Raw genomic sequence first — 26401 nt, forward strand, 5'->3', positions numbered from 1 at the left:
TAGAAATTAAGATATTGCCCTGTCCATGTTGGCTTTCTGTATATAGAACGTTGGATGGAACCATCATCTCTTCTACTAATCAGTATATCTAGAAAAGAAAGTTGTTTGTTCTTGTTTTCACATATAAGAGAAATATGTTTTTGACTTGTGTTGACTTCTTTTAACAGACGGTTCAGATCTTCACGTTTACCCCCTATGATAATGATGTCATCAACGTACCGTTTATACAGACACATATTTTGAATTGAGTCTTCAGCTAGATTTTCAACATATCCCATAAACACAGCCAGCAACAAGTATATGTGTGATCAGTTTGTTCGAAATGTATTGCGCAACTATATCACATAATTCTGATAACCTTCGTCTTCTCATCGCATTATCGAAAGTTACGTGACTATTTTTATTATTATGTTCCGTTTCTTCGATAGTTAAAACTTGATAATGCTACCTACACTAATCGATAATTTCAAAACTCATCCCAGTTCTAGTTTGAACAACTGATTAACCCGGAAGGATGAAATCTGTAATAGGTAAATGGGTTATATTGATGGATACGATTGTCACTTTCTCCTTATATCTATCCAGGTCACTTGTAGGTTTATATGGTTTTGAAAATTTTTATTACAATAATAATAATGATAATAATCGAAATGTGTGTACTACAATAATCATGTTTGCTCAGCAGAAAGAGTAATTGATTTGTAATAATTTCACCCTTTCAACTTAACTGATAATATTTAACATTTTCGATTGAGAAACATAATTTTATTCATAGGCAAAATGCCTTTCAAAGTTTATTAGTTTAATTACTAACTTTTCTGGGAATTCCAAAGATAGTTATAATCATGAAGTGACCGTCAACTGGATTGAGTTAATTGTGCAAGTTTCTATTCATTGTTCTGAGTGCGTGAAAATTCTCTCTCTTCTTATAAAATAGTTAGGTTTTGAAATCCATGATTCTACGTAAATTAAAAGTTGAAAATCTGCCTAACCTTGGTTTTATACAGTAAAGTGAAGTCTGAAATTGAGAGCAAATTTGACAAGCTCTTGAGACTGGAGTTATATTTCGTTCTAGAAATAAATGTTTTGATACTATATTGGAACACCTGATCGTTGTTCCAATTTATTAAGTATACTCTTCATACATCATAGGGAAATAAGTTGATGTACGACAATAAACATTTTTGATAATGAACTTATTTAATAAGAACTGCTATAAGAGAGATGTGTATGCATTACTGAGCCATAGCTGAATTTAAATAAAAACGTTTTTATTGCAAATAAATCATTACGTTTTTTACCAGATACCTTATAAACATCATATTACTCTAAGATCAAAGGTCAATAAATAGAATTAGTATTATGAAAATCGGGTTTCAGCTATTAATTGAATACTGTTATGCAACACTGCAAACAGTATATTATTTGCGAAAGTTTATAAAGTTAGTAATACTGTTTCAATATGTTTCATTTGTAATCCACGTACCGAAACATATTGACATTCTTTTACTGTATTCAGATTCTGGAAAGATAAAGGCCGATTTCAATTTTGTAAATTACTTTGTGATTCCTTGAATCTTTAAGCACGTCACAGAATATCTTGTGATGCAGTATCCCACTTGCTTATTTTAACTACAGAAAAGTCTTTTTGAGATAGATCGATAAATTAATAAAACCGTAAGGAATGAAATAAAATAGCGCATCACTCCAAGTGTGATGTGTGCTACTGATGTCAACAGGTATAAGTAATATGTATCACCAATCGAATGTAGAATGCCTGGCGGTAGAAGGTTGAGAAGTTCGGAGAGACGGGAACGAGATCAAAGAGTGATTGGTATAGAAATGAAGGAACAGTAGCGTCTGGGACAATTGATGGGCATTGTCCAAATGAAGTATTTACTGTATTGTTTTCAAATTTTACTAAGAGATGGAGAAACCATATAGCAAAAATATTAAGAGAAGAAAAAGCGAAATAAACGACCTTATGTGACTTGTCGACAATAAGTTCGTATTGCTATGATAAGGAATTGTCGCAGAATGCTCAGAGTTGGTTTTATCATCCACTGGTGGTACTGGCTGGTCAATCATTAAAAATCGGGTGGGACTAAGTTAACTGTTTTGTTTTTGTGTAAGAATTCCCGGAAATGCCCTTACGCTATCTATCACATGATATCAAAATGAATACTTTTATGCTCTACGATGAGTATAGTATATTTATAAAACATTAAGCTGAAAATTAGAAGTTCGAATTTCCAAATTAATAAAGTTACTGGCTTCAAACTCTACTATCAAACAATGATTGGAAAACCACGTACCAAATAAGACAGATATATCACTTTTGGTATTCAGGGATTATGGTTAGGTTATTAGACTAATTGATCTATGAATTTATGGATGTAGACTTATGAAATGTCCTAAATCAGGATGAAGAGCCATCCAGTTCTTTTTAGCTTTCAGTTTCTTCCCTGCTATTCAACTAATTATAAAAACAACTGTTAAAAAGGGCAAATATGTAACTCATTAGTGGTTTGTTGAGTCAGTTAAGTCTATTAATGTTTTAGGTTACATATATCCACTAGGTTATTGATTGATTTATGCCAGTTTCTAGTCAGTTCTACGTGATTGACTTTGTTCAGGTAATTGAATTATATGCAACTGAATCTCATGTCGATATAGCTGTTAATTAGTGGTGGTTGATCGTTTGTGGATTTACCGTTAGTACATTGTCAAATTTTCGTCTTCAGTTTTGCCTTCTTCCCACCTAGTCATATCAGCGATTTCGACCTCAGTTATAATAAAGAGCCACTATTCAGTTACAACATCAACCATATAAATTACTTATCCATTATTATCTTTTTCTTCCTAAATTGTATCTGACTACATTTTCAGTAGTTATTCACAAAAATTTGCAAGCATACATATATTCATAGATAAAATTGTTAAAAGTGGTATGATCTCATATATATGTGTGTACATAATTTTAGCATATTCATATACATCTTTCTTTGAATCTTTTTATTCAAAGCAAGCTATTGTAATTTAATTCATTACGGTATAACATAGTTTTTCTTATTTGAAGTGTATGACTCTATTGTTTCTTTTTTTCATTGTTTCTCAAAATCGGTTTAATAGATTATTCATGTGCTTTATCTAAGAATAATAATGGTCTATTACTGCAAGGTCGAATGTACATTACTGAAACATGGGTGTGCTTTTACTCAAAAATTCTATACGAACAGAAAGTAATTTTATTTTTCATTTATGTACTACTACTGATGCATGAGTTTTTATTTCAGTTAAAGCTTTAAAACAGAACTGATGTTATTAGAAGAAAAAAACGTTTAAGACAGTATAAATTTATTGTATCATTTCAAGTGTAGTATATATTTGATTGAGTGGATTAATTAAAATATTTATAAAGAAAATTCATATATGCTCTGTTGAATAAATACACAAACTGAACCGCCTCTACGTTCATTGGAACTTGAGAAAAACCCAGGAAATATTAAAGTCATTATGAAGAGGATAACTCTCTTCAGGTGAATTGAACTTTTTCGTCGATGATTGTGGAGATTGATAGACTGATCCAAAGTTATAACGATTTCGGACACCTTTTTTGATTTAAAGAACATCAAATATTTGGATTTTCTACCGTTTGTACAGTGTCTGAATGATTCCTGACGAACTGAAATTTAGATAAATCGTCTGTGCACAATATTTTGTGTTCCGAAAAAATATGAAACAACGGAGCTTCTTAAAACTCTAGCTTCTGAGGATGTCCGGGGATGTCTTAAACAATGGGTTTGGGATTAAGTATATTGTTACAAGTTGGGATTATTTTTAATTAAAGATATATCAGCCTTATATTTTGCAAAGGATATATGCCGTTAGCGTTATTTATCATACAAACTACTCATACTGGATAGAGGTCTTAATAATTTACTTTGAGTTAATTTGATGTGAATGTTGAACAAGTTCGTTTAACGTATCAAAGAGTGCATACGTTTTTTCTTGTCCAAATATAATCCATGATAAGAAAGAATTTTCTACACAGCATTTGACCATATGTGTCATTCAAGTTTAGCGAGACCACTGAGTTGGTAATATTGTGATCAGTTGTAGGTCACTAGATAGAAATGATGCGTCTAATGATGAGTCTGTAAACTGTCATCTATTTAGGTAAATGACATATTTACCAACTGCATATGTTTACTCATCGTCTTTGACACATTACACTGACTACGATATAAAGCTGTTGAATTTGATTTGAGCTTTATTTATTGTTTGAAGGATTATTATATTACCTGATCACATTAACCTAATTAGGTTGAAGTGAATGAAATCCATTTGAGCTAATTACTCACTGACTTACGCCTGTTAAATTTCGTGGAGGAGCCTAGGCCGCCCACCAACATTCTCCATCCAAGTCTGTCCTGGGCAATCCTTTTCAGCTGCTATTTATCCTATTCCTTTCTGTTTCCACTTGTCAGCGCTGTGTGTTCTTTGGCCTTCCACTTTTCTGTTTACCTTCGAGATTCCAAGCTAGCGCATGCTTCGTGATTCAGTTCAATGATTTCCTCAATATGTGTCTTATCCATTTCCAACGTCTTCTTCATTTCCTTCTCAGCTGGAAGTTGGTTTGTTATCTCCCTCAGTGGGCTGTTGCTGATGGAATCCCGTCAATGGACATTGAGTATCTTGCGTAGAAATTTGTTTATAAATACTTGTACCTTTTTGATGATAGTTGTGTTAGTTCTCCAAGTTTCAGCTCCGTTATAGTAGCACTAACTGTCTTGACGTTCGTATTAAAGATTGTGACTGATGTCGGTTAACAGTTGTTTTGAATTCCATATGTTGTTCAACTGTAGGAATGTGGCCATTAATTTGCCAGTGCTTACCTTTCACATCAATATCAGATACCCCTTGTTCACGTCTCTCAGAGTTCCACCATCAGGTGTGATTGGGTTGGTGTTTTCTGTGTTGTATTTCAGGATCTTACTTTTTCCCTTGTGTTTGTCGAGGTCTACTGTTTCAGAGGCTTCCTCTACAGTGGTTGTCTTGATCTGGATTTCTTCATGTGTATGGTTTTAGAAGGGTCAGCTCGTCTGCGAAGTTCAGATCGTCTGGTTTCATGCAAGCTGTCCATTTTATTCCGTACTTCTTCCGAGATGTGGAGGTTTTCATAATCTAGTCAACCACCCGAAGAAAGCGGAATGGGGTGAGTAAGCAGCCTTGTCTTGGAACCTGTCTGTCAGCTGTCCTCTATGCATGACTTCGCAGTGTAGTCTGTCGTATGAATTCCTTGTGATTTCGCCGATCTCAGGTACACCATAGTGTTGAAGAAGGTTCCATAATGTTCTCCTATCCACGTTTTCAAGCGCTTTCTCGTAATCAAGGAAGTTATTATTATTATTTATTATTATCAGCTTTATTCAATATTATATTTTTGGTACAATATAGAATTCTCAGCGTAAAGTATTTCAACACGTTTTCGTTTCTTTCTTTTTGGTCGGTCCTGGCGATAAATATTGTGTGATCGCCAGTTAGATGTTAGCGGTTCACTAAATGAACATCTGAATAATGTGTATTCTTTCCGTTGTATATTGCCAGCAACCACATTGTCTGTTATTGAGTTTTTTGTAACTTTGACAACGAAAGGTTGTACACTTTTCAGAAACGCAGCAGAATAGGTTGTGCGATTAATAAACATAATGATATATTAAAACAAACAAAAATAGATAACTTGTTGAAATATCTAGATGGCAGGAACAGGTAGCCCAGATGATCAAGCAGGCCGCCGTATAATGACGAATTCCATCCAATCAATTGCTCAACAATGATGCATATTGTCTAGAATTAGCCTGTGCATGACCGATCGTTACGGAATCCGACCTACTGATCTGGAAGCTGAGCGTTTACTGATTCTTTCATCCGGTTCAGCAACACTTAAAAACGTTTCTTGGTACCGACGATAGTGTGATTCCTCTGTAGTTCTTACATCTGTTCAGATCTCCTTTCTTTGGTATCTTCGCGAGATATCTTTTTTTCAGTCTGTGGGCAGTAGTTTTTACTTCCAAATGTTCCTGAATAGAACGTCGAGCAAGTTTGCAGTTACCTCTCTGTCTGACATCAGTGCCTCAGCTGGTATATTTTCTGGCTCTTCTTATTCCTTTTTCTTGCAGCTTTTTCCGCTGTTGTTGCTAGGTCTTCCTCGTATTCCTGCTTGTCAGATCTAGTGCTCTTCTTCACTTGCTTGTTTGCTTCTGTGTATTCAGCTTGTGCCTTGACTTCCTCTGTTCTTGTTCGGCTGCTGTTAATTGCTGTCCCTTTGTTCTTTCTTTCGATAGAGATCCATTCCTTATGATGTTACTTTTTGCGGTCCAGAACCTCCTGACACGTTGAAGTTAATGCTTCTTAGATACCCTTCCAGTTGTCCTTCATAGTAGTTTCTTCTTCCTTCAATAGATCCTGTAAGGCTTGGAATCTGTTGTTGAGAGCTATCTTGAATTCGTTAAGTTTGTCAGTATCTCGAAGGAAGACTGTATTGTTGTGCTGTTTTTCCACTTCTTCAGTCTCATCTTAGTAACCACCTTGTTGTTGTGCGGCACATTTTCTTCGTGACCAAAGTACAACGGCACCCTAAGCGAATCTAGCTTTTGCTGTCCAGCTTGGATCCGATGTGTTTTACTTATTCTGAGCACCATCAAGTTGTATCTTCTCATTTCCGTAACTATTTGATTGGTCATCCTCATATCTCACATTGTCCGGGTATTCCATGTACCTATATTAATTGTTACTCAATTTGTTAGAAAAGGACATCAGCCTCGTTGCTTCCGAAGAATCTCGGCTTTCACCATGAAGCGTCATAACTCTTCTAAATGATGATCCTTCAACTCAGAGGGTAGAGTTCAAATAGTTTAATTTGTTTGTTCCGATTAGCATTTTTTCAAAAAGGTGTTTTCCTACGGGATGAGGTCGCTGCTCTCATGTACAACCCTCTTCTTTTACCCAGTCTTGAGATCGGCAGTAACCCTAGAAGAGCTACAGGTAGAGTTATTTGAGTTTATAGTTGTTGTTTACTTCATCGAACTGCTGGTCGTTCACATTTAGTCCATTTAACACAATTATCTATTATCTTTTTTGTGGAAAAACACTATTTAGAAAACAAATGTTGTACTTGTAATACTTGTAAACTACTTAGGTTAATATATTATTTACTGTTTTTCACAAGAAACACAATTCTAAATGCACTCCATTTATTGATTGAGGTCAATTATATGCATTGATTTCTGGTCATCTGATCTCCACTGGGCTTTTTTTGACAGTTCAGTGTTTATATATATATATATATATATTTATATACATACTTGATTTTTTTTTCTACTGGTTTATTGAGGTTTTCTATGGTTTTTTATGATTACTATTAGTAATAGTATGATCGCCTTATATATGATATTGAATCATGTCAGTTTAATTGGTTTTTCAAATGAATATTGATTTATTCGAAAACAATCAATATTACCTGTTCTCGGAATGGTGCTTTCATTAGAGAAAAAGTAATGGGGTTGAGTGTGAACAGTAAACAAATATTTAATATATATGCAAAATAGAAGTTCAATAAACGTTATTGTCGACGTTTGGATGTTACGTTAATTTATGCATATCTAATGACTAGTCTATAATGTAACATGCTGAATTGTTATACTGTGAGTAATGATTATGTATAAGTGTAAACCAATTCGTTTCTGTATTTAAGTGTTGAATATTAGTAATGGTACATTGTTAATCAGATTGTGGCATATAAACTGATTAACTAATCATCTGTATGTAATCAAATTTCTTGGATATCAAAGATTACAGTTTTACATCATACAGCTGACTCGTTTATCTGATTTATTTCATTTTGTATAAGCTCTGGCCTAATAAGTAACCCTAAAAAGTGAAAAACATAACCGTCACCTGAATAAAATGTCCTCGTAGAATTGACTTGTGAATCTCTGTTTAGTGCGGTGAATATTTTGTACGGTGGTTTGCGTCATGGATCTTACAAACAGTTAATCTGTTATTCATATTTAAATATACTATTATGATTTTTGGATTATGCTTCCTTAAGAAGTGAATATCTCTTGCTTTCACATTTATATTTATTACTCATCATAATTTTAGATATTTTTGGCCGTCAATGAGATCGTTGCAATTACCAAAGAGAAAACCGCTCGTGTTATACCAAATGCAATCCAAATTTTATATTCTAAAAATCATGAACGATTTTTCTTCACATCATTCGCTTCCAGAGAACGATCTTATGCAATATTACGCAAAGTTTGGGAAAATTGTCGTAATCATCAGGTAAAGTGTGCGAAAGACTTGAGGATATATGTTTTAATTAGTAACTGTTAGTCTTCGGTTTATTTTCGTTTTTTCTTTCTACCACAGCTCTATGTTTGCTTTATTAGGTAAGCTTATTATTCACGTAATAAATAAGTCCACTGTAAATGACTTGATAATAGTAAGAAAACTATATTATTGCGAAATGACATCAGTACAAATTTAAAACTGAAAATTGACAATATGAGCTTACACAGTGAGTGGTAGTATCTACTATTATTTACTCCTATTACGTATTTAGATGTTTACTTGTTATACTAAACAATACCTTTCAAGTATTACCCCTTACTGTTTGAATGTATTTTCTTAGTAAAACTTAATATTCCTCATATTTATGGTTACTTACGTTGTTGTATCCGTAAATTGACTGAATTCCCGTACTAGAATTTCTTGACTCCTTTAACACTTTTTTTCACTGATGGAAATCCACTTTTCATATGAATTTCATCCATTTTTAATTTGTAGATCATTTTTATATTCATATGATAAATGATATGGTAATTTACTGCATATGTATGCATTACATTGTTGATAAGGTATTCTTGTCTTCTTCCATCTATATTTCTTATCAAGAGATTAGTTGTAGAGAAAACGTAACCATGCACTCAGTTTAGTTTGAAATGGTTTGGATTATCTCGGAGTGAATTATCTAATAATTCAATATTGTTTTCGATTAGATCCTCGTCAGGCTTTACTCTAATATACAGTAATGGGAAATAGATGTCCTGGATTTGATAACTCTTTCCACTGGAAATTAGCCTTGAAAGCTAAATATAATAATGTAAACAAGATTATTATATAAACAAATGATTATCTTAATAATTTTTTTCTAAATACTTTCATATTATATTATGAAGTGTGAACATCTTAAAATGTGAAATGTAAAAATATGTTCACTCAACATAGTTTAATGACTTTCAACTGTAGTTGTTCATTGTGAAGGGATGTCAGTTGGAAATACTATTATAAACCAAATGTGTTTTATTTTTTCTGATGCATGGTGGATCAAATAAACTCTCGTTGATCGGGTTATATTTATTCCATTCAGAGAATTATATGCTTAATATACTTGGTCACCTTATAGAGTCGAGATCTGTTTACATCCTTTTACTTGTTTTATTAATCAACTTAATGGAGTCAAATATTTTTACTTCCATAAAGTGTCTTTTTTCTTATTCATTCATAAAACAAACTCATAGTGATTTATGATGTCACAAGTCCGCTTTATACCAGTTTCACTTTGATCCTACTCAGTATACATAGATTTCTTCGATGGTATTCTGTATGTCATAATGTTCGAGTATTAAAATTTACGATCGACAAATTTGAACTAGAAAAATAAAATAAACGAACCCACCGAAGAAATTGGTAGATAATCGCGCAATATCGTGGATTGGTTGAAGTTGGACATTTACACTATTGGATCCCGGCTTAGGGGTTTAAAGGTTACATGTTTGTGCGTGAAATCAAAGGTGCTGGGTTCGATTCACGCTTGAAGGGTCGTGGATGCGTACTGCTGGAAAATCCCATACTAGGACGAGACGCCCATCTACTGCTTCAAGTTTTTTAATCGTGGTTTAACATTGATTGGTTAATGATTTCAATGTAAAAAATCAACACAACCCATAACCCCCACATTGAAAATAAATTAGTATTAAAGAACTATTGCAATTTCTATCTACATTAAATTATAAATTATTATGTGCTTTTAAAGGAATTATGAATTATGTATCGTCACGGTTTTGCCACATATTTATACGTATTCATTCAATTTTGATTCATAATACTTATTTTATATGGTTAAAATAATTCTATCTGGTTACTGAAATTGAATTAAATGGAGTAGGGTCTCGATGTTGTTTTTAACTTCAATTAATAGAAAGTACCGCCGATCGATAACTGTTTTGCTTTCTACCACTTCCTTATTTGGATTTTTCGACTATTTTTTTAATTTCGATGGGAAAAAGTTGAATTTTTCAACCAATTATATTGAACAGTGGATAAGTAAATGATGATGTTCTTTTCAAGAAGCAACCCATAGTGTTTACAATCTTTGATTTAGTCAACAGTAATTATGCGCCTGAATTCCCCTTATTTATTTCATATTGTTTTGATTCTCTAATCATATATATTATCAGTACATATGTACATATATACTTGTAAACATAGAAATGAATACATCGGTTCATTGGTAATGTAATAAATAGTCTTTTCTTTAAAGCACATGAAATACTTGTCTCTTAGTCACTAATATCGAAATCTTTATCTTTTCCCGGTGTGAAAACACAAGACACTTGTACAAATAAATCAGGTAAGCTATGCCTGTTGCTATTATTATTGTCGTTTGCAGTCTAACATTGTGTTGATAGATTGAGTTTATCCATACACTACATGTTTCTTCCTCTCTCTAACTTTTTTCTCCTGTAACTTGTAAATAACTTTTAAAAAATATACACTTTTCTCGTCTCTAACTCAATTGCTCTGAATTTTATTCAGATTTACAAAAATTTTTTAGTCTTTCAACTATAACTTGTAAAGTTGTTAGTTGTTTTTCAATGTCTAAAACTCACTAATAACTGTTTTTCTTTTTGGTTAACGCTCTTCAGTTTGTGGTGATACTGAAACTAAACGTATTTTGTAGTGAGAAACTTGTCAATGTCAGCTATAGTTTTTGCTTACAAAATGGTGGAATATAGTTAACTAATGAACAATTTACTAGAAATTACCGGTGTTATTCTCAGCATCTATATATATCTATTCTTATATTTCACGCTATTTCGTACTCGCTAGTTCTGTGTCTGTTTTTTCTATTTTCCAATGTGATGGAAACTTGAAATCCTCCCATTTTTATATTATACGTATCTTCTTGACTGAATTATTTAACTGTAACTAATTAACGACAAATGAATAAGAGGGAGGAGTGGCATGGAGTCAACCTAGATTGTGCATTTTTCTTTTTTTTGATATTAATGTTTATAGCTTGTGCAAAGACTGTGTATCTTGTTTTCGGAACATTCACTAAATTTATGTTCAGTAGTCGTATTTCTGCTGTGTTGTGTAATTTCTCTTGGTCGTCTGAAATTCTCTTCATTTTTATACTTTTGACTGACATAATAGTTACTAAACAACTTAACAGTTAAGGAACTTGACTTTCGACAGTAAGTTCCAGATTTAGACATCGGCTTGGGTTTGGATAGGCAGACAGGTATTGTCTTAGTTATCACGTATTCTGTTATTACAATTCATATACTGAAACTTACACAGTTATAGTGTTTATTAGAACTGATTCCCCTTGTTGATCGTTAAAACTAACGTTTATTTTTTATCTGCGGTATATCACCTCACAGTAAATTCGTAGCAATTCTCAGGCATTGATTTTTATTCCTGATCGCTTCCATATAGATTTATCAATTCGTCTGATCCTGTGATTTGTGTTTTATCCAAAATAGTTCAGGAACATTATCCAACATGATTGTAATGTGTTAGTACCGAATCTATTAGAAGATCTGTAGTTGAATTAATAGTGCATCATTATAGATATTTAGTTAAAATTTCTAAAATTACATACTCCATAGATTTTCTTTCTAGTTTGTGCTTTATATCTAATAGGTTTACTGGTTATGCAACTTCATCGTGAAAAACAGTGAATTGTGTTAATTCCAGCCTGAATTATTTACTACCTTTGTTTAGAAAAATCCTATAAATGCTTTGAGCGTATCTTTTTAATCTCAATCATTTTTAAGACATATATTCCAATTAAAATCTTAACAATAAAGAACATACAGAGGATGCAGTGTTATGTGACCTGAGATTCAAAGTAACCTGAATAGCTGTCTAGTATCGCATGTGATTGTAAAGCAGGATAATATAGGTCCCTATTCCATGTGGAACAATAATTCCGTTTAGACTGCAAGTATATCCTTTGTAAGGTACGTCAAATAGCTTGAAACCTGTGTAATTGGCTTCCTGCTAATCGCCTTTAATCACTTGGACTAGTGGCTATTTTGTAACTTGGATTCAGTCAGCACTAAACACTAGAGATATATGACATTTCTTACCACCGTGTGATTAATTAATGAAAATATAGACAAAGAATTAATTATCACGTATACGTACTAAAAAGATTACTTTTTCTAGACCCAATAGAGATAAGGATTATCAGTTTATCGAATGATAAGCTCAAGATTTGAATACCATTACTGATATTTCTGACCTTTGGTTTAATATTAATCAGGTTCGTCTATTGAACAAATAATAAAATTAGTTATCTCTTTTTTACATGAAACTAGTAGTGTCATCAAACTCTTGGAGTGTTTTTTTTAAAGGACATATTGCCCATAGCTTTTTTTGTAGTAAATGATAATGTGATACAGTTTTCGAGCAATCAGCTGAAGCCAGTTTCTTAAAAGAACACTGGTTTATGATTACTTCTTTGTATCTGATCAGAAAGAGCTTTTTGTGCTTTAAGTAACTTGTAATTATTGTGTTATCTAGGGCTAAACTACATAGATAAATGAATAAGCGTATATTAGTTATGAAGAAACTTTGTACTTTTCAAACTTTCTGTTGAAATTTGGCGGTTGACAGGTCTATTTACTATCATTTCTTTCCCATCAAGATAATTAAACGTCTATTTCGTTTGTTATTTTGCTTGTGAACAACTCACTGAAAATAATACATATGAAAGAATAATTTGATTCGCTTTTTCTGGCTCGTTGTAAGAAAATTGTTTGCTGTAAATTCGGTTCAGGTTATTCAAAACATTTTCCACTTCATTGTATTCAGCACTTTGATCGTTATTTCTTTTACTTAGTAAGTAATGGCTGATTATTAGAGAGGAATATCCGTTAAATATTTCATTTCAAACTCTGGTTTGAATTAGTGTATTTTTCTTTCTCACTAGACATTAACATTTTCATAGAACATCTTATTTGCTTGCAATAAAATATTTATTTTACATTACACTCTAATATACTTTACTTATCAAATAGAATGAACAGAAAAGTGAATGTTGTACCTGGTATATCACATTTAATGAACATTCAGAAAATGTTTCAATTAATCTCACCATTAAATTCTTTCTGTTCTCTAAAAAATAGTGTAAATTACTTTTATGATAATTCAATAGATTTCAGAGTTAATTAAGCTAATGCTTTGTTTATGTCAGACTACGTTGGTCTTGATGTTTATAATCATTAGAATAGTTAACTTTCCAATCTCCGTATCTGCATACATGTGTGTGTGTGTGTTTATTTATCCTTGTATGAAATATCGCGAACTATAGATTTTTGTTCGTTGGCTAACACTATCAAGAACTTGTATAATTATGTTCTTATCATACAATATAAATGACAATTTTATTTAAAAAACATCTTCATTCCATTGCCAATCTGTCACATAATACGTAAATAATTAAGTTATCTTTTCATTAAAATAGTAGGTTGCCTTATAAAATAACTTTACATACATGCCAGTTTTTTAATGTTTTGTTTAATTGTTTCATATGTTTCTATGATGGTTACGATCTTGGATAATTACTACCAAATCTCCTCATTTTGTACATAGCTAATTTGATTCTTGTATCGTTCCAATTCATGTAGAAAAAGTTATAGAATTAACGAAGATTAAGTTCTTTTCGTTAACCGTAACTCAACTTTTCTGTTGTTTAACATAATTGTTAGTCACAGATTAGTTATATTCTGTGAAGAATTCAACTTTTAAAATTACTTTGTATAGAAACCATAATGTTTACTTGGAAAAAATATAGTACTTCCAAACAAATTTATTAGTCACTCTTAGTGGATGTTTACGATAATTTAACTAATCCTGCAAAGTGCTTGATATGTCAATTTAATTCATTGAAAGCACAACTGTACAATTAAGTTAGGACGTAAGAGAGTGACGATCAGATTGCTTACTACTACAATATTCTCATGTACCACGAAACAATTCTTTGAACTAGATTGATTTGTTAAAGTTTCCCAACAAGAAACAAAATCTTATCGATGTTGTACTATTACTCAAGTGAATTATATTATTCATATTTTGTATAGAAATATTCTCATTTTGTCTTTTTTTCATATCTTCAATTGTTATATGTTAAATATAGACAATGAGTATTGATGAAATATTACAACAAATACGTGATATGTATGGTGATTATAGTTTAGCTATGGTTGAAGATGAAGAAGATACAGATGGTGATGCTGAATTAGTGCCGACTACTTTTCCTCATATGGTAAGTTAATTCTTGTTGCTATTTGTTCCACATTTTCTATTATACTTGTTTTTGTCAATAGTTGATACCAACTGGAATATTAGCAATGGATAGGTATTCCGTCTTAGTATGGAACTTGTCAGTAGCAATTTACACTTATCATCACGTCAGAAATTGTACCTAAAACCTCTAAGAAAATATTTCCTTTAGCTAATGAGTCACAACTCAATAGTTTACATTTTAAGCTTCTCTTCTCTTCGATATAGTCAGATTTGATGCCATCGTTATATAACAACCCCATTCCGTACACATCTGAAGCTGATCATCTTTGATATCTGACTAGAACTTTGAAAATGAATCTCCAAGTCATTTAGTTCTAAATACATACATAAAGTTTTGCCAAGATTAGTTTTGGTTGTTTTATATCATGAAACAGTACTAACTAAGGAACAGCTGAAAATCAGGGTGCACCACAAAGCTATTTCTCCTTTGTATGTGTCCATCTATATATTTGTTTTTCTCTGTTGTAACTCAAAGAATACCTCATTTGTTATCGACATAAATTTGTCGGATACCAATGGATACAAAGTTTTTGTCTTGGAAAAAGTAACTATTTTGATACTACTTATGTAGTCACTTCTTTGTTATTTAATGGTATGGTCGGGTTGGTTATATGGTAGTTCAAATTATCTTTCGTATGATCCAAAATGGGTTACCAACACTGAATAACTCTATGATTGGTGATACTAGTTTGAAATTTATAAGTTCTTATGGCTTTGAATTTTTTGGTCCAAACAACTATCTAAAACGGTCATATAAGTTTTGCACTTAGTGTTCCAAGTCTGTTTTGATGATGTACTTCGAAATGTTCTTTAATTCTGAGGCTCTTGGTGATTTATATTATTTATAATGTTTTAAGTAATCTGTAGGTAGCTACAGTTCCCACGCTCTCCGATTTCTAGTTACATTCTTTATATGAGATTTAAGAAATGTTAACAATTACTGTTTCCTAATTTTGCAAAAGCCTACTAAAGTTTAGTTATATGACCATGGCATTGTTTAGTGCATCAGACAATCTCTGTCACTAGTTTCATAACATTTTTAGGTTTGACTTGTCCTTTGGTAATTGCCAACTTGTCTTGAGAGTGTCCAGTTTTGTGACATAGAGTCGCAGAATGTGGTGCAGGTAAAGATTGACTTCGACAGTCGTGTACTTTCTTCACCAAAGATCACTGTAAACCTAACATAAATGCAAAACTCCAGAGGGGATAGAAGTTCTGAGATCTCAAATGCAAATGTACTGTAATCTGAACAAGTCTCAGAAGATCATCTGTTTCATTCGATCTGTGTTACTTATATCGTATCTGTCTTTACACTTTCTTTTACCTTAACTAAATGCTAAAGGTTGTTTAGAAAGCTTAAATTTTATTGAATCGGTCTCTTACAAATAAAACTAACAGTTGTATTATGTAAATAAATGTTATATCTGTGACCGACCAAACCAATACGAATTCACCCCTTATACTAAGTGTCGCAATGATATCGACAAGGTCAGGCGCTACTGCTTCAGAACCTATAATAAATTTCATCTGTCTAGCATATACAATGAAACAATCACTGATGAATAAATTTCTAGACATTACAACATAATTAAACATATAATCTCCATTATTGGAAATCTGTGTCAGTATGTAGAGTTTTCCATGTGCCTAGGTATCTCATCAAAATCGCTCTGATCTTTAATCGTTAGCTTTTGTAATGTAAACTTTCTAAGATAACTGATGGCAGTATCCATAGTTCAAATGTTCTACGAACAAGTTGATGATTCAGATTAACTTGCTAAAATGTTGTGGCCATATTTAGTGACATGCCCAATTTTATTTGCGAATCATTGTTTTCTTTGACATGAAAACGTTTACAGACTAAAAGTAATAAAGTTTACTAGGGTTTTTAGTACCTACCTTCACTATTTCATTACATTAAAAACTTCATTATCAGTTGACGAGAAGATTTAAGCACACGTCAGTTTATATTATATTTCTTGTCTGCTACTATGTTAAATATGAATGCAGACTATGTTTATCAGTCAGTCAGTAACAACGTAGAACTTCGTAAGTACGTACATCAGTTCGAGTCGCCATACCACATTAGCACAGAGATGCAGTTGTCGATCCAAATCCCACAGTGGTAGAGGTAGGAAGAGTATAAACAGTAATCGGAAAGATTGAGGTTTGAAGATGTTATTCAAGGAGTATAACCCAATGAAATAAATTTGGGAAGAGAAAAAAAGGGACATGAAGAATTCAGAAGATTAAAATTTTGGAGAACAAAAAGAGTGGATCCACATGCACCATTGCAAACGATTTTGAGCCATGTTATTCAAGGTTTCTAACCATCGGTCGCTATCATCTCGCGATCAACAGAGCCTTAAGGCCGAGAAATACTACGATTGTGGGACGTCTGAATGTGTGTCTATGTTCTAGGACCTGATGTAGTGTGAATATCTGGTCTATACAACCACGTCCAGATCGAAAACCAGCTTGATTTTTCTAGTCTCCTCTTAAGTTAGGCGTCGAAGTATGATTGAAGCTAATATTTTAGACACTATATTAGTGAAACTGATTCCTCTGCGATTGTCACAAGAGGAATTTTATCCTTTCTTATAGACTGGCACAATCAGTGATTGAGACCAGTCAGATGGGATTACATCGAGTCCCCAGATTCTACCTAAGACCTCAGTCAATCTCACTGCCAATATTGGACCGCCATCCTATTTTTATCATAGTTATCTAAAAGAGTTTGCTTTGGTGTTAAACTAATTAGATATTTTGTCCAGTCTCATTTAAATCATGCAATCGTAAATTTGCGTACACGTACAAAATAATCTAGATTGCCGTTTTGATTTCCATTTTATTTCTCAACAGCTTATGTATTGCGTATTTCAACTAAATGCTTAAACTTTGAATATTTTATATAAATAAACATTGAAAACATACAAATTGATGGGATGTCTTAACTTGAATAACACACAACGAATTATTTAGATTATAAAGAAATTTTAAAGTGAATTATTAAACAATATGTCTACTTACACAATATGATATAAGGTCACTTCGAACAATGTTAGCCTTAATCTAATATATGGTCTTTCGAATAGTTAACATAAACAAATGCACTATATGATGATAATATATCAGATTAAAATTTATGCACCCATATTCTTTATTTTTAAAAATAACAAATAACCTCAAACAGTGATTCTACTCATCAATCATATATATAAGGTTGTGTAACGGTATTCATTGTTATCGGTTTCTTAGTGTTAATCGAACTTTATCGATTTTATTTGTTAATGTAGCCATTTAAATCACAGTGTTTTAACATTGTGGCTTATTTTCCTTGTTGTGAAATGATGATAGACGGTTTAAAGATTCTTCTCAACAAACACAATTCACCGAGTAATTGATGTTAAACATAATAATAATGGAATTTAAATTGTTTAATGTGCAGAATATAAATTAATCTGATATGTACTAATAGTGTATACTATCAGCAGAATACAGTTTTATAATAATGTGATAACAATTTGACTTGTCATGAAATAAATCAATGGAAAGTTTGCAGTTCTAAAGATAACTAAAAGAAGATTAATAATGTTTAATACATCATATCGTATTGGAATTAACATGAATTTTATTCAAATAAACGGTTGTTTAAAGTGTTCTAATCACTGGCACTGATTCCGATTAAACCAATGGTAAATATCTATGCTTACTGAATAATCACTATGCCTTAATTTGAATTAACTCAATAGCATGTGTACATAAGATTGAAAATAAAGCTTTCAGATTGCCTGATGGAAACGATATTATTTAGTTAATAATTTGGGATTCAATGATGAATTCTCCTATATAACTTTGTGAGTATCTTATGCTTTAGGGTGTTGGAAATTTCTCATCTGATAATAATCTGTTGTGAAATCTGTTTTCTAGCTTAACTGGGATGATTGTATACAATCTTCACTAACTAGTAACTCTTTCAGACGGTGGAAGAATATTTTTAAAAATACTAACTGTTACATTTGTGCATGATTTTTACGTTAAACACGTATATTTGAGGAAACTTAGCATAAAGCGTTGTTATTATAAACCTAGGTAAGAATACATAAGTTGTATGAAATAAAATAGTTTCTATGTATTCACCTTTAAGATGTTCAGACTGTGAGATATCTGATGAAAAATCAGTAAAACTGGAGACAAGTGTAAGAAGTAACTGTATATTTTTCATAATCCAGTCAACTACCAAAAGAAAGAGTAAGGGCTACAGTAAGCAGTCTTGTCTGACTTCGATCCTCACTTGGAACATGTCTGTTAGTTGTCCTCTATGCATGACTTTGCAGTGTAATCCGTCGTATGAATTCCTTGTGGTGTTGACGATCTTCTCAGGTACACCATAGTGTTGAAGAAGGTTCCATAAGGTTCACCTATCCACATTGTCAAGTGCTTTCTCGTAGTCAAAGAAGTTGAGGTATAGTGACGAATTCCACTCAACTGGTCGTTCAACGATGATCCATAGTGTCACGATTCGGTCTTTTCACGACCGATCGTTACGGAATCCGACCTGTTGATCTAGAAGCTGAGCGTTTACTGATTCTTTCATCTACCTGGGTGAGTTGTAAAACTGTGGTTTCAAACCTGTGGTGTACATGAGCTCCATGATCCAGAGAGGACAATTGGTGTATGAACCTATTGTTGGTCACCAGCTACCATGGCACTGCATCTCTTAACATTGCTCCACTGCCTTGTGGATCAGACCTCTAGGTCAAAGGCTCGAGGAGCAGCTGCCTAAGAAAACCGCCTGTTTCGTTTTAAGCGCGCGGGCAGTATTCCAGCCCTCACACAAATCGAATGATGTGTATATCGCATATATTTGGTGCCTCCTTGTACCAGTGTTTGTGTTTAAATAAATATTGTACTTAACCATTCTATTTGTTTAACCTTTAATTATCCTAGTCACGTACTCAAACAGTAATGAAGTGGAATTCAGACCTGAATTCATGACTTTATGATTGTAAATCAAACTATCTAACTATCAAGTTCACTTTTCTTCACTAGGTCACTGACATAAATTACTTCTCAAAAAGGGCCTCGTTTAGGACTCAACTTTGATAATCCATTTATAAGATAACCGTTTTCCACTACGAAGTTTTAGTTACCTGTTATAACATTTTATTGTACTGGACAGTTCATCAGCATCAGTAGATTACACATTAAAAAAAATTAATTGTTTACAAGGCTAAATCTAACTTACAGATTGGTAATCTGTGTTTATTCATCTGATTATACTAATTTATGTCATCAATAAAATATTTCCAATATTCTTAAAGTATTTAAATACAATAATTACAAATTGTCAAATAAACCTTCGTCTACTATATTCTTATGAAAACCAGTGATAATTTTATTCAGAGACATAATCGGTTATGAACTTTCATAATTTCATTATTCTTTACTATCATGTTTTGTTTTTTCAATATTAAAACATATAGAGTTACAAATAAATGTCTTGATGTTTCATTCAACTCTATTATGTATTCTTACAAATCTAGTTCATTGTCTCTATGTTGAAAATGTATTAAGTAATTTTTTTTTAAATTCTTTAAACATTGTTTACACACTGTGTTCGTTTGTTTTGTTTTGTTTAAACCATCATCGTTTTATTCATTTGTAATTTGACCATATAAAAAAGGGTATAAAAATACTCATTTGAAATCAGTCGAAAGTCACATGGATTATGGGGTTTTTTATGAAAATGGTTAACTTATCATTATTATTATTATTCTCAATTAGAGTTATGTTTTTTTGTTTAAATTTGTTTTGTATATTAATTCAATCAGTAGGTTTATTCATAATTATTTTCCGGTTACACTGGACTCAATATGAAATGGTTTAATGTTAAAAATCATAAATAGTTTATGGATAGTTTTTGTTTTTATCATCAGAGAATGATATCAACTAAAAAATTTATTTAAAAAAAAACTGTTGAAAGTCCCTATTTATGTAAATTGAAATGATAATTGTTCGTTCTTATCAATCAATATGAGGTTTATGTTATGACTGGTTGCTGCTAATTGTTATATTGGAATTGCTTATTATTTATACTTGTAAAACGAGGAACCTTTGCAATTCCCATGACGCGAAATAAGATCACCAAAACTGGTACAAGTGAAGATTTATTAAACCCATAGCATGACAACGACTATAGTTGAAAATACACAGTTTCATGTGAAACTTGTTACAAGTACAATTTGCTTGTTTTGAAAACCACTTTTAAATCTACTAGAAAATCATTAATTTTCAAACTTAGATTTTTTACTCATTTGTATTAGTTCATTACAAATCATGATCACCATTATGATTTTTTTCGTATATATACATATGTATGTATATACCAATTTTCTTTTTGTATTCATCACAAGCAGCCGCGAACTTTATCCGATTCATCTCTGTCTTCACAACTCACTGGTCGATCGAAGTCGGCTTCACTTGAAGATGTGTGCCATTCGGATCAACCAGTTAATCTCGATCGCTCTTCTAAATGTTCCGTACTAGGAACTACGGATGATGAATTAAAAGTTGTATCCGATGCTGATATTCCTTTTAAACATGTTCCATCCTTTTCAGATCCGAGTCACTTCAGTACAATTGGGGATGAACCACAGTCTCAACAACTAAACACTATCAAACGTTGTCCTACCCCTGAAGTTAAATGTCATTTAACATCAGGAACTACACCTAATGAAGTTATGTCAGATAGCTTTCAAGTGCCTCATAAATCTGTAAAAGAGAAAAAGAAACGTACGCGAAAAAAACGTCTCGGATCTCACCATCATGATGAAGTATCTAGTTCAAAACTAATGCAACTTAATTACTTGAATACTCAGGACCCGTCACTTCCAGATACATCTGTAGTAAGTTCTATGGAACCTCCTATCACATGTGGTCCAGGTCACGACCATCCAGGTAGAGTGTATACAAACACTGACATTCCATTGAATGTTAACGCCTTATTTCAATGTATTTTCACGGATTCGGAATTCTTCTCGCGATTCAGTGAACATCGTGGTACATTTGGAATGATTCAATCTCCATGGCCAATATTTAAGTGGTCTAGTCCCTCAGATTGTTTAAATCAGTTAGAAACTTCTAGTAAAATTGAAAGAACTATTACCTATACACTAACGTTAAAACAGAAACTCGGCCCAAGAACATGCACGGCAGTAGAACAACAGGTAATTATTTTACAATTTCTTTCTCGAAGTTTTGACAAATTTTTAAAAGTAATGCTAAGTAATTCTTGCTAAATCGAAAATGTCGTTTATTGATTGTCCCCTAATTAATTATGCTATTTATCTACTTAAGCAACATACTCTTTTGCCAAAATGCTTTGACAAACTATTTTTTTATAGAGAAACAGGAAATTGTAACGATGGATTTCTCTTTTTAACCTGCTATTTTAGTCTCCTTCGTGAAGCTGTTGTTGAAGTAGATGAACTTAGTCCACAGTCCGACCTTTTTGTATAAATAAATATCATACTACTTACTAATAACAAGTAGTGCTCGTAAGAAAGCAACTATTTTTTTGGTTGTGTATGCAGTTAACTTACCATGCTTCGTATTCATTCTTTTAATGACGACGTGGTAAACTTCTGTGTGCGGGCTCCAAGATAATATCTTAAGGCCGAGATTGAAGTGGGTGGTTTTATTTTGGAACTAATCTTATAAGCTCTGAAACAAGATCATGATACACAAGGCGATTAAGCAAGTTCATAAGATGCACTACCATAGTAGCCAGTGGTCTAAATAGATCGGTATACTTTAGATGGTGGTTGGAGGTAGTCCATTCGATCTGCACCAATAAGGACTAGACAAGCATGACATTGATCACCACCCAGTGATCAATCAATTGTGAGATCGGTATACTATTCTTCATATCTAGTTCCTATGTACACCGTCAGCCTGGAATAATGGTTCTCTAGCTCCCTCAGGTGAACTATCCATATTTAAAAGCGGAGTTTAAGCCCTAGACGTTCGCTTTTCAGCTTCTCTTTTTGTAAAATCACTTTCACCACGTGGACGTCCTTGGCAGAGACCCAAACTCTTGGATGTATAAAACCATTTTTAGGGGGAGAACTACTACACAAAAATCATTTTGTGACAATGGAGCAAATAATCGAATTTTCATTATTTGTTTTATCAATTTCAACATGAATTTAACTAATTTGAAAGAAAAAAGAAAGTAACAATGCAGTGTCGTGTTTCATTGACTCATTGTTACAGTCCACCTAAGTGATCTTATACGTGTGAAAACTCAATAATTTTAATTTTATATACAGTTACATTTTATTGTCAATGTAAAAATTTAGTACTAATATTAGTTTAATCCCATTGTATTGTTGGTTGGTTTTTTACTAAAATAATCATTATTTGTCAAAACTTAGCCATTATTTTGAAGTTATAAGTTTTTTCATCTGTTTGTATATATATTTTATAAGCCTTCTCCCCTGCGAAGATCAATCATACTTGCGAACTGGTCTCTTAGTATAATGACTTTAACTTCATTGACAATTAGGAAAATATGCAGTTTTGGGTTCGATAATGATTGAGAACCTTTGGTTCTTTAGAACATTATTTATAATCATTTATTTAAATCTTTACCATTTGAAGTTGTTATCATTCACTATGGTTATATTGCCTATGGATGAATGTTTGAATTAAATCATGTACGTAATATTGATTAGTTTTCTAATACCCAATATCCGCATAGATTATGTTAGTTTTAGCAAACATCCATCAATTATTTGTAATGTGTATTTAATTTAACAGAATAGTTTGTTTTGACCATTCATATTGATCAACGGTGTTAGTTAACATCATACAAATATTATAGTCTATGGTTAGAGTTCATGTATTTTGCTTATTGTACAGTAAAGAACTCTAATAATAATTCTCTCTGTATGTTCCTTTCAATGATAATTATTTACCTTTCTAACTAAAGATATTATAAATAACAATATATATGTCGGTAGTGTTCATTAATTTGACTATGTATTATTCTTTCACGTTTTTTTTTACTCAACTCATACCTTTTCTTTTGTTCAATTTTAGATAAATTAACGCAAAATTTAAATATTTACAAATGGTTTTACTTTTTGTTGTGAATTTCAGACTCTCCTCTCAAGTGAATCCATATCTGGGAAAAGATATATCATTGATGCTAAAGTTACAAATCATGCTGTACCACTAAGTAATTGTTTCTATGTAGTTAGTCGTTATTGTTTATTGTATGTAAATCGTACAACTAGCCGACTACACGTTAGTTCACAAGTTATTTATGAGAAACCAGTGTTTTTTGGAGCAAAAAGTATCATAGAAAACACTTGTCATTCTGGTCTTTCGGATTTCTTTGATACAATAACTATTAAATTAAAAGAATTCTCTACAAATTTATCCTTAGAAGAACGTCTAACCGGTGGTTGGTTAGCACAACAGAGAGGATGCTTAAACAATATTACTCCTTCGTTAAATCCATCAAATATTCAAAATAATCCACTATTAATTCAAAGTGTTAATGGTAATCAGAATAATCGTAAACTTAATAAAGTTGATACATTGTTTACAGGGAATGTAAACAGTAGTAAAGTTCCTGCATCACGATATTCTGATCAAGCGAAATCATCTATATTCAACAACTGTATAAATGATAATACAAATGTTAAAAAACAAAATAAAACTACACTATTCGGGTCTGGTGATATGACTTACTTATTTATGCGTCCAGATCGTGCTTGGTTATTACTAGTTGTTATGTAAGTGGTATTTTTGCGCAAGTATTTTTTTGTGTGTTAAATTCACTTCGAAAGTTTCCTAATAGCCTATTGGTCAGAGAAAGAGGTTTATTATTTTGTTCCACTTATTCCCCATGTGGTGTGTGCTACTAATGTTGACAGATATAAGTAGTATTTATCATCAGTCAAAGTGAAATGTCTGGAGGCAGAAGACCAAAGAAAAGAGGACGAAAACAAAGTGATTGGTGTGAAAGAATGAAGTCCGAGACGATTGACTGATATTCGCAAAAAGAACAGTCAGGTGTAAGGCAATTAATTAACATTCTGCAAACTAAGTATTTACTGTATGGTTCTCAGACGTTCTGTAATTTTGTGTTCACATACATTCGATTGTCCCTACTTGTGTTCTCAGGGATTCTTTCCTCATTTATCAGTAAAATATTCGAATTATTTATGAGCTAATGAATAGAGCAGTAAATTAATGACTGAAACACTCATCTCTTAAGCAGAAAAGTTACGGGTTCTAACCTCACCGCATCACTATCCCTATACAATGTAACTCAAAAGAGTACATAAACATGTACTTAGTGGTTGTTTGATACGACGTACTGCTGTATGACAGATAATCAATATGAAGACTTATTTTCTTAATTCATTGTTCAAACGGCCGAATCGACTAATACGCCACATAAATGGAAGACATGCAGTGGTAGAAGTTTGTCATTATGTTGTTTCAATGAATCGTAGATACATCAAAAAAACTATGTAACCCCTGTAGCAGTTGTGGAAAATTCTTTATTTGATTAGAATTCAGTATTATTGTGTATATTCAAACATATAACGAATAAAGAGACTATTTTTAGATAATTCGACTAATAATCTTTTTTTATAGGACTATTTAATCAGTGCTGTAGCATAAACTAAATTAACTTGTACCCCTTTTACTCCATATTTCAATTTCAAGTCAGTTTCTATCTACTGTATTCGGTGTTTCCCTTCTCATACATACAACCATTCTTATTAATGAATACATCTGTTCACAGAATACTTCATTTGAAAGAGCCGCATAAGTTTTTGTGACTTCATTATGGACTCAATAAGTGAGGCGTATTTCATTACGTTAGACTTTTGAAGTCGATTTGTTATCATACCTTGTGGAAACTATTATACCCATGAATTGACAATCGCCAGATTGTTGTATCTGCATTTCACATGACTGTACCTACTCGAAACATATTCCGATGTACTTATAAATTCAGGGGTTACAAAGCAATGGACAAGGATTCATAGTAGTGAACCAAATTTAATTTTGATGAGATAACAAAACTGCTTTTACGAAATCAATGAATCAGAAAAAGAATTTCATTTTCTCAAATTGTATTCAAATTGGTTTGACTGGCTGATTAAATATAGGGATTTAAAGCAATAATTTTTTTCCACACTTAATAATACTTCATTTCGCCAAAAACTATATATATTTCTATGTCATTAATTTTCTGAAATCAGTCATTGAATCTTCCTTGTTGCATTTTCTCTTCCACAGAGGTTTATTACTTTGCTTATTCTTATCAATGGTATATAATCGGCTAGTAGTTTTAGAAAAACTAGCGGAACAATTTCCTCCTCTATCAGCTCATGATCGGAATCATTTTCATGATCTGTTTGGAACATCACCACAAGAAGATCGAGGATCTATACCAATTTACAAGGATCATTTAGCTTCAAAATCACCTGAATGGGCAAGAACACGATTAAAAGTGATGAAAGATCTCATACACCTGTTATCTAAAACACTTATACAGGTAAGAGAATATTAATATTACTTCGAACCTATATATATATATATATATATATATATATATATATATATATATATATATATATACCAGTGATGTAAGTCTTGGTGACAAATTTGTCTCGTCGGTTACAGCAAATTTACTGAACGAAAC

The 26401-nt window shown here is 32.2% G+C and overlaps 1 protein-coding gene across 2 annotated transcripts in view; it reads left to right on the forward strand.

Annotated features, from left to right (window-relative positions):
- The window catches only part of GRAMD1C (Protein Aster-C), a 66917-nt gene that overhangs the window by 39142 nt on the left and 1374 nt on the right, over positions 1–26401 (forward strand). The window contains exons 6-11 of one of the 2 annotated variants that reach the window (XM_051214876.1): positions 3133–3242; positions 8167–8349; positions 14498–14626; positions 21087–21896; positions 23833–24473; positions 25996–26254. In XM_051214876.1, coding sequence (XP_051068058.1) covers positions 3133–3242; positions 8167–8349; positions 14498–14626; positions 21087–21896; positions 23833–24473; positions 25996–26254 — 2132 coding nt within the window. Of the gene's footprint in view, positions 1–3132; positions 26255–26401 lie in introns of both variants that reach the window. The other variant, XM_051214875.1, reaches the window with a different exon arrangement.

The sequence above is a fragment of the Schistosoma haematobium genome, chromosome 2 (assembly GCF_000699445.3).
Source record: "Schistosoma haematobium chromosome 2, whole genome shotgun sequence".
NCBI classification, from domain to species: domain Eukaryota; kingdom Metazoa; phylum Platyhelminthes; class Trematoda; order Strigeidida; family Schistosomatidae; genus Schistosoma; species Schistosoma haematobium.